General features: G+C 39.2%; 1 protein-coding gene across 3 annotated transcripts in view; it reads right to left on the bottom strand.

Moving 5' to 3' along the window:
• IFT80 (intraflagellar transport 80) overlaps positions 1-18220 on the bottom strand; it is a 201043-nt gene that overhangs the window by 37316 nt on the left and 145507 nt on the right. For all 3 annotated transcript variants that reach the window (XM_089675439.1, XM_089675441.1, XM_089675442.1), the window contains 4 exons: positions 16765-16928; positions 11775-11839; positions 8353-8488; positions 8068-8215 (listed from right to left, as the gene is read on the bottom strand). In XM_089675439.1, coding sequence (XP_089531565.1) covers positions 8068-8215; positions 8353-8488; positions 11775-11839; positions 16765-16928 — 513 coding nt within the window. The remainder of the gene's footprint in view (positions 1-8067; positions 8216-8352; positions 8489-11774; positions 11840-16764; positions 16929-18220) is intronic.

Below are 18220 nucleotides of genomic sequence, written 5' to 3' on the forward strand. Positions count from 1 at the left end.
TACATCAATGCCAAAAGGAGAAGGAGATCTTGATACTCGTGAATGTGCCCAGCCCAATTTCCGGTCTACGTGGCATGGCACTCAGTGGGGGGGAAAAAAAAGGAGGACACCAGCATGCTCTCTTCCTGGGGGCAGCAGTGGTAGACAGAGTGGTCCCTAAGTGGGGACACATGTAAGTTTTAATCGACAAACTTTGCATCAGTGTTTTGAGTGGCTTTACACCTTGGGAGACCATATACCTATCCATACAGATAATTTCACCATGGTTACTTATCGGTTTTCTGCAGTCACTCTTCGATCCTGGTGATTTAGCCCTGCAAGTGAGTCTTTTAGGCATTTTAACAGTTGATTGATGTTTCTTAACAAGTATATAAATCAAGATACAGCGGGTAAAATAAGTATTGAACACGCCACCATTTTTCTCAGTAATAATATTTCTAATGGTGCTTTTTACATGAAATTTTTACTACATGTCAGTAACAACCCATGCAATCCATACATACAAAGAAACCAAAACAAATAAATTCAGAAATTAAGTTATATGTAATAAAATTTAATGACACAGGGAAAAAGTATTGGACATATGAAGAAAGGGAGATGCAAAAGGGCATGGAAAGTCAAGACACCAGCTGAAATCTATCAGTAATTAGAAAGCAATCCTGCCCCTTGTCTGTGCAAATTAATATCAGCTGGTTCAGTGTCAACTGATGGCCTATGAAAAAGGTGCCTCATTACCAAGGTGTCACGCAAAAAGCAAAGAGCTCTCTGAAGACCTTTGCAACCTTAATGTTGCAAAACATACTGTTGGTATTGGTTACAGAAGGATTTCCAAACTTCTGATTGTTCCAGTGAGCACTGTTGGGTCCATAATTCGAAAGTGGAAGAACATCATTTCACCATAAACCAGCCATAACCAGGTGCTCCTCGCAAGATTTCTGACAGAGGAATGAAAAGAATTATCAACAGAGTTGTCCAAGAGCCACTTGTGGAGAGCTTCAGAAAGACCTGAAATTAGCAGGTACAATTGTTTCAAAGAAAACAATAAGTAATGAACTCAACCGCCATGGCCTATATACACACTCACTATGTAAGACTCCATTGCTGAAGAAAAAGCATGTTGAAGCTCGTTTAAAGTTTGCCGCACAACATTTAGACAAGCCTGTGAAATACTGCGAGAATATAGTCTGATCAGATGAGACCAAAATTTAACACTCTGGATACCATAATGCACACCATTTTTGGAGGTCAAATAGCACTGCACATCACCTAAAAAACACCATGCCAACAGTGAAGTTTGGAAGTGGGAACATCATGGTGTGGGGCTGTTCTTCAGCATTCAGTACTGGCAAACATTGTATCACTGAAGAAAGGATGAATGGAAAAATGTACCAAGACATTCTTGATAAAAATCTGCTGCCATCATACCAGGATGATGGAGATGAAACAAGGGTGGACATTTCAGCAAGACAATGATCCCAAACAAAAAGCCAAGGAAATTCTCAGTTGGTTTCAAAGAAAGAAAATAAAGCTGCTAGCATGGCCCAGCCAATCATCTGACTTGAATCCAATAGAAAATCTATGGAAAGAACTAAAAGATCAGAGTTCATAGAAGAGGCCCACAGAACCTTCATGATTTGAAAAATGTGTGGAAGAATGGGTCAAAATCACAACTGAGGAATGCATGCGACTAATTTCTCCATACAGGAGGCATTTTAAAGCTGTCATTACCAACAAAGGATTTCGTACGGAGTATTAAATAAATTTCAATTAGCGTATTCAATACTTCTTCCCTGTGTCATTCCATTTTAAAATGCACAACTAAATTTGTGAACTTTATTTGTTTCAGGGTTTTAGTATGTATGGATTGCATAGGTTGTTAACGACATGTGGTGAAATTTCAAGTCTATAGCACCTTTAGAAATATATTTACTGAGAAAAATGGTGACATGCTCAATACTTATTTTACCTGCTGTATGTGCCATTATCTGAACTACATATGCATCCTTGACAAAAGGGACTTTGCTCCAGAAACACTGCATTTGCAGAATTTTTCCATGATGTATATGATAATGGTGATCTAAAAAATCTTTAGTGCTCTATTTTTATTATGAGTAGAACATAATAAAAACATCTTGTATATTTTAAAATTGTTGTCTGTATTTATGCAAACCACAAATATCCATCCTATTCATTTTTATTTTTAAAAGCAATTTAAATTGGTAAAATGGTATGCCAGGCAGTCAAATCATTTCCTCTGACCACCTCCTTACTGGTTTTGAGATATATCCTACCTTGACCGTTAAGATACCCTGATCTGTGGTCTTCTACCCAAAAGAAGGAAAGTTTCAACATTCAACTGCTGTACTGTTGGTAGCAACCAGTGATGAACTAAAGTTCACGCCAAACCCAGGGGAACCTGTCACATGATAGAGGCCTAATCGTAGCCATATTTGGGCAAAGCCATTGACCAAATAAGGCCATGAAGCCATACTAGGTCAATGGTGTCACCAGCATTCTTATCCCTTTCCTACCTGCAGCTGAAGATGAAGCTGCCATAAGTTTGCTATCATGTGATAGCCCAAACCTTAGCTCATCACTAGTAATAATGAGACCACCCCTTCAATAATTAGACAATTAAAAAAATACACTTAGAAACACCTTTTTGCCTTCATGTTTTTCCACTTTCACTAAAAAGTCTGACCGATTTTCAGTCTGTGAATGACACTCATGCACCTCTCTGCACTGGCTCCCAAAATTCACAGTCCAAGTTCTGGCATATGGTTCTAAACAATCTAGCACTTTCTTGTATTTCCTACTTGGTTTTCAAGTATACCAATGATTTCACAGATTACTCTTTTTTTCACTGCTTGTACATATCCAAAACATCTCTTCCGCTGCTTCCTTTCTCTGAGCTTTTTCCTACACCTGATCTGATTCACCAACCATCTAAACCTTAAACTTTGATTTAAAAGATCTCTGCACTCCTACAACTGATTTCTATATTACTGCTGTCAAATTCACTTTACCTGTTGTTTGGGCATTCTTTTTCATTGTGTTGTGTACAGCATCTGTGTATTATGATAGCAACATGAGATGAAATGAGCCTTGAACAAAGAGGCAGCAGCTCAGGACAGAAGGACTTCTCCTGTTTACTACATAAGTGCATAAATTGTGATTATTGAAGTAATTCCTTATATGTGCCGTTTCCTGAGCTCTGTCAATGTATCAAGATTAGAAAGGCCTGCTATCATAATTGACTCTTTTTTTCCATTAACTTTCTGTCCAGTAAAATTGTTATTTTGGTTTGAGTTGGTTATATGAATAGAAATCTCTAAATTTTTGAGGATTCTTTACATATCCAACTCAACTTTCCTAGACAGAGCTTTTCGGGAAACAGCAGAGATAATAAGTTATAGGAAATAGAGTCATTTAATTATGATACCATGCCTGTGTAATCATGCATGACAGGAAAAATGTATTATTTATTGCTACAGCTACACTTATTTAGTGTCATATCAACTACTCAAGGATTGCTGAGAATCAGCAAATTATTTTAAGGGTTCCCTGGGATATTAAACTTTTTTCAAGAGATACTCCAGAGTAAAACAGTTGGGAATAGCTGCACTAAAATATATGTAAAAGGAATTGTTTCTTTTTTAGCATTGGATAAAGTAGGGGAGGATTAGACCCTTTGTCAAAATTTTATTGATGTCAGTGTCTCCGTTGAGATTTGGTCTATTTGACCTGGTGACCATTTTCACAGAGACAGAAATAGATGGAAAACCTAAACATTCCGAGTTGGATTTGGAGCAATAGGCAAGGGAAAATTATCCAATGAGGACACCTGTTGGTAAAACAACTCTCTAAGTTGACATTCTGTTTACTTTAGAGAGATTTCCTGTTTTATGTCCAGGGTAGGAAGTGAAAGGCAGTCTCTTCAGCTGGTCAAAATGTAAAATATAAGTTGATTGGGGTTTGCACCTTCCCTACTCTATATAAAAAAATAATTACACTTTAACTTCTTGGGTACATCAATATGACCTCACTTCTTACATGTCTCTGACCACAATGTTAGTAACATCCTTGATTGGCTTCTGGTCATTAATATTCTAGTTAATGGCAAGCACTGTGGCTTTGTGGTTAGCTTTTTTCTGTTTCAATATTTTTATAAAGAAAGTTTTGTTTTTAAGAATATAACAAGCTCAAAATACGCCCTCGCAGGGGCAGAGCAGAACAATAACACATTAACAGAGACATCTTGCCGACTTGTATTAGTCCAATAACAAAATGTCCAATGACATCAAGAAGGGACGGCAAGAAGCCGAACTAAATAGCAGCAGTAATCCAACATAATATCGGAAAAAGAAGAGAAAAGAAAAGAGATTAGAAGAAAAGAAAAAGCAAATAAAACAAAAGGGAATCAGAAAGAAAACATGAAAGAAGGGAAACTAGAAGGCTCACAGATCCGGGGCTAGCATAGGCTATAGGTCGCCATAACTAGTAGGAGACAGGGATGGCAAGGAATAACGTATCCAAGGTTCCCAAACCTTAAGGAATTTCGGATGAGAATCATGAAAAACGCTAGACATCTGTTCATTGAACAACATAGCATTCATCCGGGTCCTCACCCCCTGTAAGACAACCAAAGGGGTTCTCCAAGCTTGAGCTATAGCACGTTTGGCTGAAATAAATAGGTAGGATGCCAATTTCTGCTGTGACCTAGACAGACCCAAAATTGGGCAATGCAGGAGGGCCACCTTTGCATCCCTACGGACCGTAATATGAAATAGCATTTGTAGCAAACCAAAAACCCTAGACCAGAAGCCTATCAATCGTGGGCAGAACCACCAAATGTGCAAGACATCCCCGCGTAGACCACAGTTCTGGAAACACCTATCTCCGCCAGTTGGATTAAAGTGAGCAGTCCAAGCAGGGACCCAGTACCACTGCAGTAGAACTTTGTAGGCTACCTCAAGAGTGACTGAATTGAACGAACATTTCGCCACCATCCCTCAGGCCCTAAGCCAATCCTCTGCCTCAATCGAGACACCCAGATCTCGCTCCCAATGAGAGACATAAGACAAGGGTGGTGAGGAAGACCTACTGTTAAGGGAGGCATAAATTACAGAAATGAGACCAGGGGACCCTGGGGAATGCTGACAAGCGTGTTCAAAGGGCGTTTTGCGGTAAGGGTATGTAGAGGTATGACGGAGGGATAGGACCCAGTGGCGCAATTGCAAATACCAATAATATTCCCGTGGCGGGACCCCCCTTGATTCTCCAAGAGACTCCCAAGATGGAAACGTACGAGCGCTCAGAAAATCATGTACAATAACAAAGCCATGGGAGGTCCACCAAGAGAAAAAAAGGAGGATGTGCTAGGCCTGGCGGAAATAAAGAATTATGAGTAATTGGCAAAAGAGGTAGAAATGACGAAATCAAATTACCTGAATATTTTACAGAATCCCAGGTTCTTAAACTGTGAAGCATGATAGGGCTCAAATCCGGAGGGTTCAACTTAGGCGGAGCACAGTTGGGTAATTCTAAGAGTACCCATAACGGGATATCTGTCGCGGCATGAAGCATAGACAACTGGGAAATCTGAGCCGCCAAGTAGTATCTAGAAACGTATGGAACTCCCAAACCTTCCTGTAATCTATGTGTATACAGAGTGGCTCTAGGCACTCTGTGACGTTTATGAGCCCTGTGGTTAGCTTTTTTTACTTTGCAGCACTAGGGTTACTGGAGCTGCATGTTCTACCTGTGCTTGCAAGGAATTTCTCTGGGTACTCTGGTTTCCTGCCACAGTTTAAAAACATGCTGGTAGGTTAAATGGCTTCTTTCTAAGAAAAACAAAATGTCCCTAGTAGTGCAGTACCCAACTATATACATCATTTGATTTTACCTTTGCAATGCAGGAGCCTGTAAAGTGGGCACCAACAAAAGACTCTGCTAATAAACAGCAATCAGACACAGAAAATGCTAACTCTCAGTGTTGTAGGGCTGCCTGTGTAGTTTAATCATATAGCTTCTACAGTTGTACAACTGTATGTGTTCACGTCATGACAATGCATCATGGTACTCCTTATAAATGCTATGTGCTTTTCTACTGGAGCAATATTGTTACGCCTTAATAAAACTCATTGAAACAGAAAAAAATTACCCTAACATGTGTGTATGTATGTGAGGTAGGGACCTTAGACTATAAATTCCTTGAGGGTAGAGAATGATAGGAATGTACAGTATATGCAAAGCGCTGCATAAATTGTAGGCGCTATATACAATTAGGTCCATATATATATATTTGGACACAGGCACAATTTTATTTTTTTCAAGTATTTACCAAAACATATTTAAACTATAGTTATATAATGGATATGGGCTGAAAGTGCACACTCTCAGGTGTAATTTGAGGGTATGGACATCCAAATTGGAGGAAGGGTTTAGGAATTACAGCTCTTAAGAGTAGCCATCCCCCCTTTTTCATGGGATCAAAAGTAATTGGACAATTGAATCAAAAGCTGTTTCATGGCCAGATGTGGGCTACTCCTTCATTATTTCTTCATCAATTAAGCAGGAAAAAGGTCTGGAGTTGATTTTTAGTGTGGTATTTGCATTTGGAATCTATTGCTGTTAACCTACACCATGCGTTCAAAGGAGCTGTCCATGCAAGTGAAACAGGCCATTGTAAGGCTTCAAAAATGAAACAAATCCATCAGAGAGATAGCAACAACATTAGGAGTGGCCAGATCAACAGTTTGGTATATTGTGAGGAAAGAAGAATGCATTGTTGAGCTCAGCAACTTAAAAAAAAGGCATGGACGTCCATGGAAGACAACAGTGGTGGTGATCACAGGATCCTCTCTATGGTAAAGAAAAGCCCATTCACAACATCCAGACAAGTGAAAGACACTCTCCAGGAGATGGGCGTATCATTGTCAAAGTCTACAATCAAGAGAAGACATTTTACAAGAGCAAATACAGAGGGTTCACCACAAGGTGCAAATCATTCATAAGCTTGAAGAATAGAAAAGCCAGATTAGACTGCCAAAAAGCATCTAAAAAAGCCAGATCAGTTCTGGAAAAGCATTCTTTGGACGGATGAAACTAATATTAATCTGTACCAGAATGACAGGAAGAAAAAAATGTGGAGAAGGCTTGGAACAGCTCATGATCCAAAGCACACAACGGCCTCTGTAAAACATGATGGAGGCAGTGTGATGGCATGGGCATGCATGGCTTCCAGTGGCACTGAATCATTGGTGTTATTAATGATATGACTAGACAGAAGCAGCGGGATGAATTCTGCAGTGTTTAGAGATATACTGTCAGCCCAAATTCAGCCAAATGCAGCAAAGTTGAATGGACGGTGCTTCACAGTACAGATAGACAATGATCCAAAACACACTGCAAAAGCAACCCAGGAGCTTTTGAAGGAAAAGAAATGGAATATTCTGCAATGGCAAAAATAAAGGCAGAAAGACCCACAAACAAAGAACAACTGAAGTTAGAGCCTGGCAAAGCATCAGAAAGGAGGAAACCCAGTCTTTGGTAATGTCCATGGTTTCCAGACTTCAAGCAGTCATTGCCAGTAAAAGATTCTCAACAAAATATTAAAAATGAACATTTTATTTATGATTATATTCATTTGTCCAATTACATTTGAGCCCCTAAAAATGGAGGGACTGTGTATAAATATGGTTGCAGTTCCTAAAATTTGTACTTGATATTTATGTTCAATCTCTTGAAATAAAGCTGAAAGTCTGTACTTCAAATTCATTTGGATTGTTTTGTTTTAATTTATTCTGGTGGCATTCAGAGCCAAAAGTATGAAAATTGCACCTGTGTCAAAATATATATGGACCCAACTGTAAACATCTGTAATCATATAGGAACAGAGACTTATTTGTCCTGCCTTAAAGTGGTTAAAACTAACTACCACTGTATTGGATAGCAATTATATAAAGCCATGCTACCATTAGAAACATTGACAGCTAGATCTCTTTAGTGTAGGAGAAAATTAAAATGGCTTTGTCATGATGTTTTCATGAAAGTTAACATGCTTACCTTCCATCTTTTTCACTGATTGTTTTTGGCAACAGTTCTTTATCTACAAATGCTACATTTGGATAATACCAGACTGTGAAACGATTATCCTGAATTCCACACAGTATGTTAGATACATCATTCCAGGCTAAAGTATGTACCATGCTACCTACAAAGAAATAGGATAGAAGCAGAAAAGACATAAAAATGATTGAGCGTGATTAAGACAGTGAAACGATTAGCACAAAACAATACATTAAAACTAATGTCATCATGTAATATCAAAAGCAAGTTAGTCTAGCATACCAATCTTGATAGATATTTGTTCTTTTCCAAACTTCCTAACTGGACTGATGTAGAGATCATGGTTTTTATCAATAAATGCAATTTTTCTTTCATTTGCCTGGCCACCTTGATCAAGAGCAATTTCCATTATTTCAATCTAAAATAAATAAAAAGAAATTCAATTATTTCATTAGTTTACACTTACTATATGTGTAAATTAAGCCGCCTGGGGTAGGGGGTAGGCTAAATAATTGGAGCAGAAACACTGACCACTTAACAAAAAACACACATTTGGAGCTGGCATGTGACAATATGGTTGCACTATCTGTGAACACTGTTTTTTTTTAATAAGTTACCAAAATTATGAAAAAGGGAAAGCCTACCTAAACATTTCATTCTATTGTAATTCAAACTGGAGGACCTTTTTATAATTGTTGGTAGATCTAAAGGAGATTTTACAGTCACATTTTAATGTTTATGGACAGCTTAACATACATACAGTGGGGATCGAAAGTTTGGGCACCCCAGCTAAAAATTTGTATTAATGTGCATAAAGAAGCCAAGGAAAGATGGAAAAATCTCCAAATGGCATCAAATTACAGATTAGACATTCTTATAATATGTCAACAAAAGTTAGATTTTATTTCCATCATTTACACTTTCAAAATAACAGAAAACAAAAAAATGGCGTCTGCAAAAGTTTGGGCACCCTGCAGAATTTATAGCATGCACTGCCCACTTTGCAAAGCTGAGACCTGCCAGTGTCATGGATTGTTCTCAGTCATCGTCTGGGAAGACCAGGTGATGTCAATCTCAAAGGTTTTAAATGCCCAGACTCATCTGACCTTGCCCCAACAATCAGCACCATGGGTTCTTCTAAGCAGTTGTCTAGAAAACTGAAACTGAAAATAGTTGACGCTCACAAAGCTGGAGAAGGCTATAAGAAGATAGCAAAGCGTTTTCAGATGTCAATATCCTCTGTTCGGAATGTAATTAAGAAATGGCAGTCATCAGGAACAGTGGAAGTTAAAGCAAGATCTGGAAGACCAAGAAAAATATCAGACAGAACAGCTCACAGGATTGTGAGAAAAACAATTCAAAACCCACGTTTGACTGCACGATCCCTCCAGAAAGATCTGGCAGACACTGGAGTTGTAGTACACTATCCCACTATAAAGAGATACTTGTACAAATATGGTCTTCATGGAAGAGTCATCAGAAAAAAACCTCTTCTACGTCCTACCACAAAAATCATCGTTTGAACTTTGCAAATGAACATATAGACAAGCCTGATGCATTTTGGAAACAAGTTCTGTGGACCGATGAGGTTAAAATTGAACTTTTTGGCCGGAATGAGCAAAGGTACGTTTGGAGAAGAAGGGGTACAGAATTTAATGAAAAGAACCTCTGTCCAACTGTTAAGCATGGGGTTGGATCAATCATGCTTTGGGGTTGTGTTGCAGCCAGTGGCACAGGGAACATCTCACGAGTAGAAGGAAAAATGGATTCAATAAAATTTCAGCAAATTATGGATGGTAACTTGATGCCATCTGTGAAAAAGCTGAAGTTAAAGAGAGGATGGCTTCTACAAATGGATAATGATCCTAAACACACCCCGAAATCCACGGGGAATTACATCAAGAGGCGTAAACTGAAGGTTTTGCCATGGCCTTCACAATCTCCTGACCTCAACATAATTGAAAATCTATGGATAGACATTAAAAGAGCAGTGTGTGACAGACAGCCCAGAAATCTCAAAGAACTGGAAGACTTTTGTAAGGAAGAATAGGCAAAGATACCTCAAACAAGAATTGAAAGACTCTTGGCTGGCTACAAAAAGCGTTTACAAGCTGTGATACTTGCCAAAGGGGGCAGTACAAGATATTAACTCTGCAGGGTGCCCAAACTTTTGCAGGCGCCATTTTTTTGTTTTCTGTTATTTTGAAAGTGTAAATGATGGAAATAAAATCTAACTTTTGTTGACATATTATAAGAATGTCTAATCTTTAATTTGATGCCTTTTGGAGATTTTTTCATCTTTCCTTGGCTTCTTTATGCACATTAATACAAATTTTTAGCTGGGGTGCCCAAACTTTCGATCCCCACTGTATCTATGTTTAATAATGAGATTTGTCTATAGTTCTGGCACAAGCTGCCAGGGTCCTTACCCTCTTTTGGTAACACCTGCAACTAAGCATTTAGGGCTCAATTACACGTGGATCAACCATCCTATTTTACCCCCCCCACCTTCCTTAAGTAACTGAGCAGTGCTGTACATATGCTGCGATCACTATGCTTTGTTTCACTGACGGAGCAAAAATGTACCCACTGTACCACCACCAAACATACCATTCAAGGGCATGGGCCGCACAACAACTCTCCTGCAATCACATTTAATGTTGTGGCACAGTGATGTGGGTCTATCAGGGTTAAACAGAGAGGAGGCCGCCTCCTCACCTTCTGTTAAACACTTCTGAAAAGAGGAGCAGCACGGTCAAGCATCAAGATGACCACACTTTATACAATTTTCTTGTTCAATTTCCTATAGATTTAGAAAAGTGACAGCAGAAAAAGACAGAGTCGTCCATCTCGATCGACTTCTGTACAAGCAGCTTATTAGGAAATTTTTGCTTGATCAGTCCTGCGAGCTATAGCTGGCGGTGCTGATGAGTGTATTTCGATGGCTGGGGAATCTCCCTGCTGTGAGAATACAGTAGCTCTACTGGAGGCATTTCCTCATCCACCTCGAATGTGTGATTCATTTTCTATCGTTCAACTGGGTGAAGGTAAGAAAATTAAATATGTATGGGCTGCCTAAGAATAAGGTATATAGTGAATTAACTTGATATTAGCAGTTCTTTGATTCTACTTTAATTTTGATTTTGCCTGCAATTGTACTTGAAATTAACCCCTTTTTACTAAAGAAAATAAAATAGTATTCTAAGTAACGTGGCCTCCCCTTTAGCATTATTTGGAATGAAACAGAGATACAATATACGCTCAGCATTGTGAATAAACACATCTCATTAATCAGCACTAATATTTTATGTTCAGTAGGAAGAAAAATATGACTTTGTTTGAGATCATTATGCACTCTTTGTGACATTGCAACATACTTCATGGCTCTGTCTCATTATGTCCCACAGAAAAACTCAGCTCCCTACAGATAAGGCTGAAAGAAGGCATGTGGCAGCATCATATTGCTCACTATCCAAGGAATTTAATTCACAACTGTGTGTGGTCCAGCTGGAAAAAATCCATGCCGAAACAAAGCGCTAGTTATACAGTAGTTAACCTCTACTTCTGCAAATAGTGTCTTGTTTTACTCTCCTTTTTTCCCCTCTCTCTTTCCCAGATACAGGGCATCCAAAATGACCGTACAGTCAGCATAAACATACATGTAAATCACTATAGCAATACAGCATAAAGGGCTTTTTTTTTACCTTATGAGCAAGAGGCTTGCCATCCCCTAGTGGCTTCCCTGATAATGCATCAAACAAGTAGATTACTAGGAAATAAAAATAAACACAATGTCACATGTGTGTTGGCATACTGAAATGCACTTAAAAAAAAATTAACTTTTGTGCTTGTTGTCCGAAATGAAAAGTGCACGGTTCACACTGAAAGCAAAATAATTAATATATACTGTAATTGTGAATTTATAAAATGCCACCCTGCCCCCATCGGATATAGATAAAGGAGTAATTCTTGTTTTCCACATCTGGTGGGACTGCCCCCTCCTATAAAGACATATCTGAACATGATATTTGAACTCTACAACCATATGTATGGCACACTGACCATGTTAATCCAGCTCTGGAAAAAGCTTTTATATATTTTTCACAGGTCAAGTTCAAGTCAGTAAAAACGGTTGCAACTCTCACTAAAGAAGATGGTTACCTTACAATCCTATTCACACTGTTGTGTTTGTTTTGCGTCAAACATTATACCTCATGTCTCTGTCTCTTGCTGCTTTAAAGCATTTTCAATAGAAATCTATTTAAAAGCCTCAATAGGAGTCTATGACAATGCTCACTAGCAGCACGTGCAGCTTTTGAGGGGATTTATTCAGAGTTAGCTTTGCTTTGTTTTGGAGGTGGTTCAGGGTTGAGATATCCCAGGATGCACTGGGAAACCAACAAGCAAACTAGAAAGACGAAAACGGTGAAAGACAGAAGTTGTCAAACAAATCTGATTTCTTTTTATAAGGAGGTGAGCAAAACCTTGGATAGAGGGGTGGCAGTGGACGTGGTATACTTGGATTTTGCAAAAGCGTTTGACACAGTTCCCCACACAAGGCTAATGTGCAAGGTAAAGTCTACAGGCTTGGAAAAATCTGTATCAAAATGGATAGAAAACTGGCTAAAAGATCGTATACAGAGAGTAGTAGTCAATGATTCATACTCTGAATGGTCTAGGGTTGTCAGTGTTGTACCCCACGGTTCTGTGTTGGGACCCTTACTTTTTAATATATTTAAAAACGATATAGGGTCTGGGATTAAAAATATAATTTCAGTCTTTGCAGAAGACACCAAGCTGGGCAGTGGAATAACGTCCTTATAGGCTGTCTTCAACTTACAAGCCGACCTCAATGCACTTTTTAATTGGGCAACTATGTGGCAAATGAGGTTTAATGTTGATAAATGTAAGGTTATGCACTTGGGGACTAAGAATATTCATGCATCATACATACTAGGGGGGTACAACTGGGGGAATCAATGGTGGAGAAGGATCTGGGAGTTCTGGTAGATCACAAGCTGAATAATGGCATGCAAACAGAGCAAAATCCTCTCTTGTATTAAAAGAGGTGTAGACTCCAGAGAGAGAGAGAGAGAGATATCATTCTACCCCTGTACAAATCATTAGCAAGACCTTATCTGGAATATGCAGTTCAGTTTTGGGCACCAATTCACAAAAAGAACATTGGAGAACTGGAGAAAGCATAGAGTAGGGCAACCAAACTGATAAGAGGAATGGATGAGATCAGCTATGAGGAAAGATTAGAGGAAATTAATTTATTCTCTCTTGAGAAGAGGAGATTAAGGGGGGATATGATCAACATGTATAAATACATCAGTGGTTCATATAGTGAACTCGGTGTAGAGTTATTCACCCTGAGGTCATCACAGAGGACAAGGGGGCACTCTTTACGTCTGGAGGAAAAGTAATTTAATCTCCAAACACGGAAAGGTTTCTGTAAAAATGTGGAATAGACTCCCTCAAGAGTTGGTTCTGGCCAGCTCAGTGGTTTGCTTTAAAAAAGGCCTGTATTCTTTCTTAGATACACAGAATATAACTGGATACTAACATTTATAGGTAAAGTTGATCTAGGGAATATCCAATTGCCTCTTGGGGGGATCAGGAAGGAATTTTCTCCCCTGCAGGAGCAAATTGGATCATGCTTTGCTGGGTATTTTTTGCCTTCCTCTGGATCAACTGTGGGTGTAGGATTATAATTTTTTTTTTTTTTTCTTTTTAATGGTTGAACTGGATGGACTTTTGTCTTTTTTCAGCCAGACTAACTATGTAACACTAACACATACACACTTTGCCAAGCTTCATTACAGCTTCAGAAAAGAAACAAAAGCATCACTAAAGCATAACAGAAGCATCAAAAAAGATTGCTGAAGCCATAGGCACTTTAATGTTTGTTAACCGCTTTCCCGCCGCCCTATAGCAGAAATACTGCTACAGGGTGGCAGGGGTGTGCAAAATCAAGTGTATATGTGTGATTTTGCATTTCCGGGTAGGGGGTGTGTGCGAGCCCTGCCGCCATTGGTGGCCTCACCTGTTGATCACGGGGTCCCTGACGGTGATTCCCCACCAACACCCGGTGATCGCTGTGTATAACGGACAGGGGAGAGACCAGGGGCGGACTGACAACTCATGGGGCCCCCGGGCAATAGGGGATCATGGGACCCCTGTGTCCTTGCCCATACTCAAAAAGCCTATGAAAAAGGTACCAGGGGCATCTCATGGGGCCCCCTACTGACCCCGGGCCCTCAGGCAGTGCCAGAGTTTCCAAATGGTCAGTCCGCCCCTGGGAGAGACCTGTAAGTAAACAATACAGATCTCTCCCCTGTCAGCTCCTGCACAATGCTTTGTATTGCTCTACATAGTAGAGCAATGTGCTGACACAGTAAAGCACACACACAGCACACTGTAAACCAGCAGAAAGTTAACTCTTTGATCACCCCAGATGTTAACCCCTTCCTGTCCAGTGCCATTAGTACAATGCCAGTGCTTTTTATTACTACTGATCACTGTATTGGTGTCACTGGGGATGTCAGTGACAGTTAGTCAGTTCCCCCCAGTGTCAGAATGTTAGACGCAGTCCTGCTATAAGTCACTGATCACCGCCAATACTAGTATTAAAAAACAAAATCCAGTATCTATACTGCCATTTGTAGACGCTATAACTTACACATAAACCAATTAATTTTCACATATTGGGATTTTTTTTAGCAAAGACATGTAGCAAAATACATTTTGACCTAAACTTATGACAAAATTTGATTTTTAAAATTTTTTTTACTGGACATGTTTAATAGCAAAAAGTCAAAAATATTGTTTTTTTTCTCAAAATTGTAGGCCTTTTTTTTTTATAGTACAGAAAATAAAAAAATGCAAAGGCAATCATATAACACCATATAACACCAAAAGAAAGCTCTATTTGTGGGGAAAAAAGGACATAAATTTAATTTGGGTACAGCGTTGCATGACCACGCAATTGTCAGTTAAAGTAATGCCATATCACAAAAAATGGCCTTGGTCAGCAAGGGGGGTAAATCCTTTGGAGGGCAAATGCTTAAAGTCAAAGCAGGTAAAAAATGAGTCCTAAACAAAACAACTAGGCTTGATAAATCATTGAGACTTTTCCCCCTCTCCCATCTAGTCGCATCTAGTTTGAGCTCCACCCATCCCTGCTCTATTCTTACCCTTCCATCTTCTCTGACTTCTTTTTTCTAGCTTCTTGTATTTCTATTTCTGGTCTTCCTACCTTAAAAATTGATCTACTAGATTTAGGATCACCATCATTTCTACTCTCACTTCATCCATGAATAAATCTCTACACACCATACCTTTTTCACATATTTGTATATCTTGCGTTTTCTACATTGACACTTATTAATTGTTGATACAAATTAATAATAGGAAAATGATAAATTATCCTTTGCAATGGGGCTGTATACGCACTGCAAGGGCTTATTGCTTGTTTTATCTATGGAAGAAGAGAAAGTTTTTCACTTACCTTATCTTTTTCTCCCCCTGGCAGATGGCCCTCACCCTGGCAGCGGACTGTTCCTCTGCATCAATACTTCAAGTGCAGGGCCATGTACTCTGCATTGGTTTTGATGATATCAGGACCCTAGCAAGCTGGAGCGTAGGGAAGACCTGTGGTGACTGCTCTAGCAGCGGGGAAGACCAGGAATTGAGTAAGTAAATCTTATTTTATTGTTCCTCTAGACCAGTGGTCTCCAAACTGCGGCCCTTTGCTTGCCTTTATCCAGCCCTTGAGGCATTTTTCCTCCCACTGATACAAAACACTATTCCTCCCACTAACACCAACAATAGGGCATAATTCCTGCTACTGACATCAGCAATGGGGCCCATTGACACCAATAATGGGGCCTTATTTCTCCCACTGACACCAACAGGGCACTATTCCTCCCACTGACAACATTGATGAAGCACTCAAACTGACACCAGTCTGAAGGAAAGTAAACTGGCTATTTGTTTAGAACGTTTGTGGAGACCCCTGCCCTAGACCTAAATAAGCAATTAACCTTTGCAGTGTAGGGACAGTCTCAATGCAAGTGATAATTTTTTAGTTGCTCGGAGTTGGGCTTTAACCTTTAATTAAATAAAATATATATTTATCTATGCAATTATATGTTCTAATACCATCACAATAAGCAATTTAAACTGTAACTTCACCAAGAGTGTTATTCATTTTTGGGCTTCCTTTAATAGTTACAATGGGGGCAATCCATATAGCTGTGTTTTGAATATTTGGGCCAATTAGTTACTAGAAATTGGGACTGACAGAAAACGTAGGAGCTCTGCCATTGCTGGCCTGCTTTTAAAGGTTGCAGGGTCAATATTAACATCATGGTCCAATATTTATATGTAACTACCTAAATAGCCACCAGACGTGGAAGAAGCATGAAGGCACTGAAGTCTGAACTCTCATTCTGATTGTGTATTCTGCATAACAACCTAACTAGGTTGTGATGTGTGGATGACAGTCCGCAAGCCTAAAACCAATGAACAATGGCAGCCTTCATAATTCTATCACCTGTTCACATTAGATGCCAAAAACACTTTGCCTTAATATTTTAGGACTCATTAGATTCTTCATTGAGGTATTTATATACAGAGACAGATCCAGATCGGAGTATTGGGCAGTAAAAAAAACAAAACAAAACTTACACTTCTCATCTGTTTTATCCTTTATGGCAATTGTATCATTGCTCAAAGACACGGTCTGTTCATTGAGAATATCTGTCCTAATTGCAGGAATCTTTGGGGTGGAGATGAGGCGACCTTCATAGGAGTATAAATACAGACTACCACCATCCACTAGGAGGAAATGCCTGCACGAAATCAAGGAAGGAAATGACCAAAAAGCAGGTACACAGTCAACAAACTGTACTTATTCAAAGCACCCTTTAGCAAATAAAGCTGTGGTCTTGCACTGACAATCCACTGGCTCAATGATGTATTGCCAGCTGCAAATTTTAGCTTCATTCCAGGGCTGTCACAAGTGAAGTCTGTTCATGTGCTTGCATTTCTGCTGAGTTGTGATCAGTTTCATTTTTTTACTTGTAGGTAGACAGCTGGATTAGATTAACATTAAAATGCGATAGCCTTGTAGAAGCGCCTTTTCTTTTTTTTTAACACCATACTTTGCAGTCTTTAACAAGGCATTTAATCCGGCCCTCTAGAGCAGGGAGGAGGAATGTAGAATGGAATGCCATTCATTTGTTACAACACAGAGCATATGGCTTATTGGAAAGGGGTGCCATAACACAGAGCTTCCCATTCAAATTAGCCATGTGCATGGAAGAGTATTTGACACTTTCTAGGCTTATTTAACCACTTAGCTGCCAAAAGATGGCTAAACTTTCAAAGGCATTAAATAATGAGGTAAATGGTTTTGGGGAAAATTAGTGCAACACCATGTTAATTTGTTTGGGCATCTTGTCTCTTTTGGAATTATGCAAATCCACTCAAGTTCCTGCTTAAAATAAATTTGGCGATTACATCTTTTTTGTGCAGAATGTATTGCTCATGAGTGTGCATTCCTGGGATGTACTGAACACTTTTAGTGCCCAGTAGTACCGGTGCGATTTGAGAACTGAAATCACACCTGAAATCTCATCTAATGAATGTCAGTGTCTTAACATTTGTGATTTGCTGCAGCATGATTTCTAAAGTAGACTTTGCAGTACTTTTTCTACAGTTTTGTTGCAATTTCATATACATAGCATAAAATGGAAATCGCACTGCAAACTGCATTAAATCGTTGAAATTCTTCACAAGTAGCAATAAAGTCTGAGATCATGCTGAAATTGCACCCAAATCAAGCGATCTAAATCACAACGGAGTGACCGGTGACTAGAAGTAGTCTAAAAGCACCAAATACCAACTAATACTACTTAGCATATATGTTCACATATTTTATTTATGGTCAATCTGTCTTGTGTTTTAGCATTAAAGGACATCTCCTTTAAGAACAGATTACCAAAGCCTGTGGGTGGCACATTGTGCAACACAACAGTGGTCAACTTGCTTGACATACAGTAAGGGGCCTCAAGTGCAGCCCTTGACAACATCAAAGAGTCGCACATAATATTTAGTGTATGTAACGCTACAGAAAACAGCC

The sequence above is a fragment of the Staurois parvus genome, unplaced genomic scaffold (genome assembly GCF_062004578.1).
Source record: "Staurois parvus isolate SC_StPar_1 unplaced genomic scaffold, SC_StPar_1.0 ptg000155l, whole genome shotgun sequence".
NCBI classification, from domain to species: domain Eukaryota; kingdom Metazoa; phylum Chordata; class Amphibia; order Anura; family Ranidae; genus Staurois; species Staurois parvus.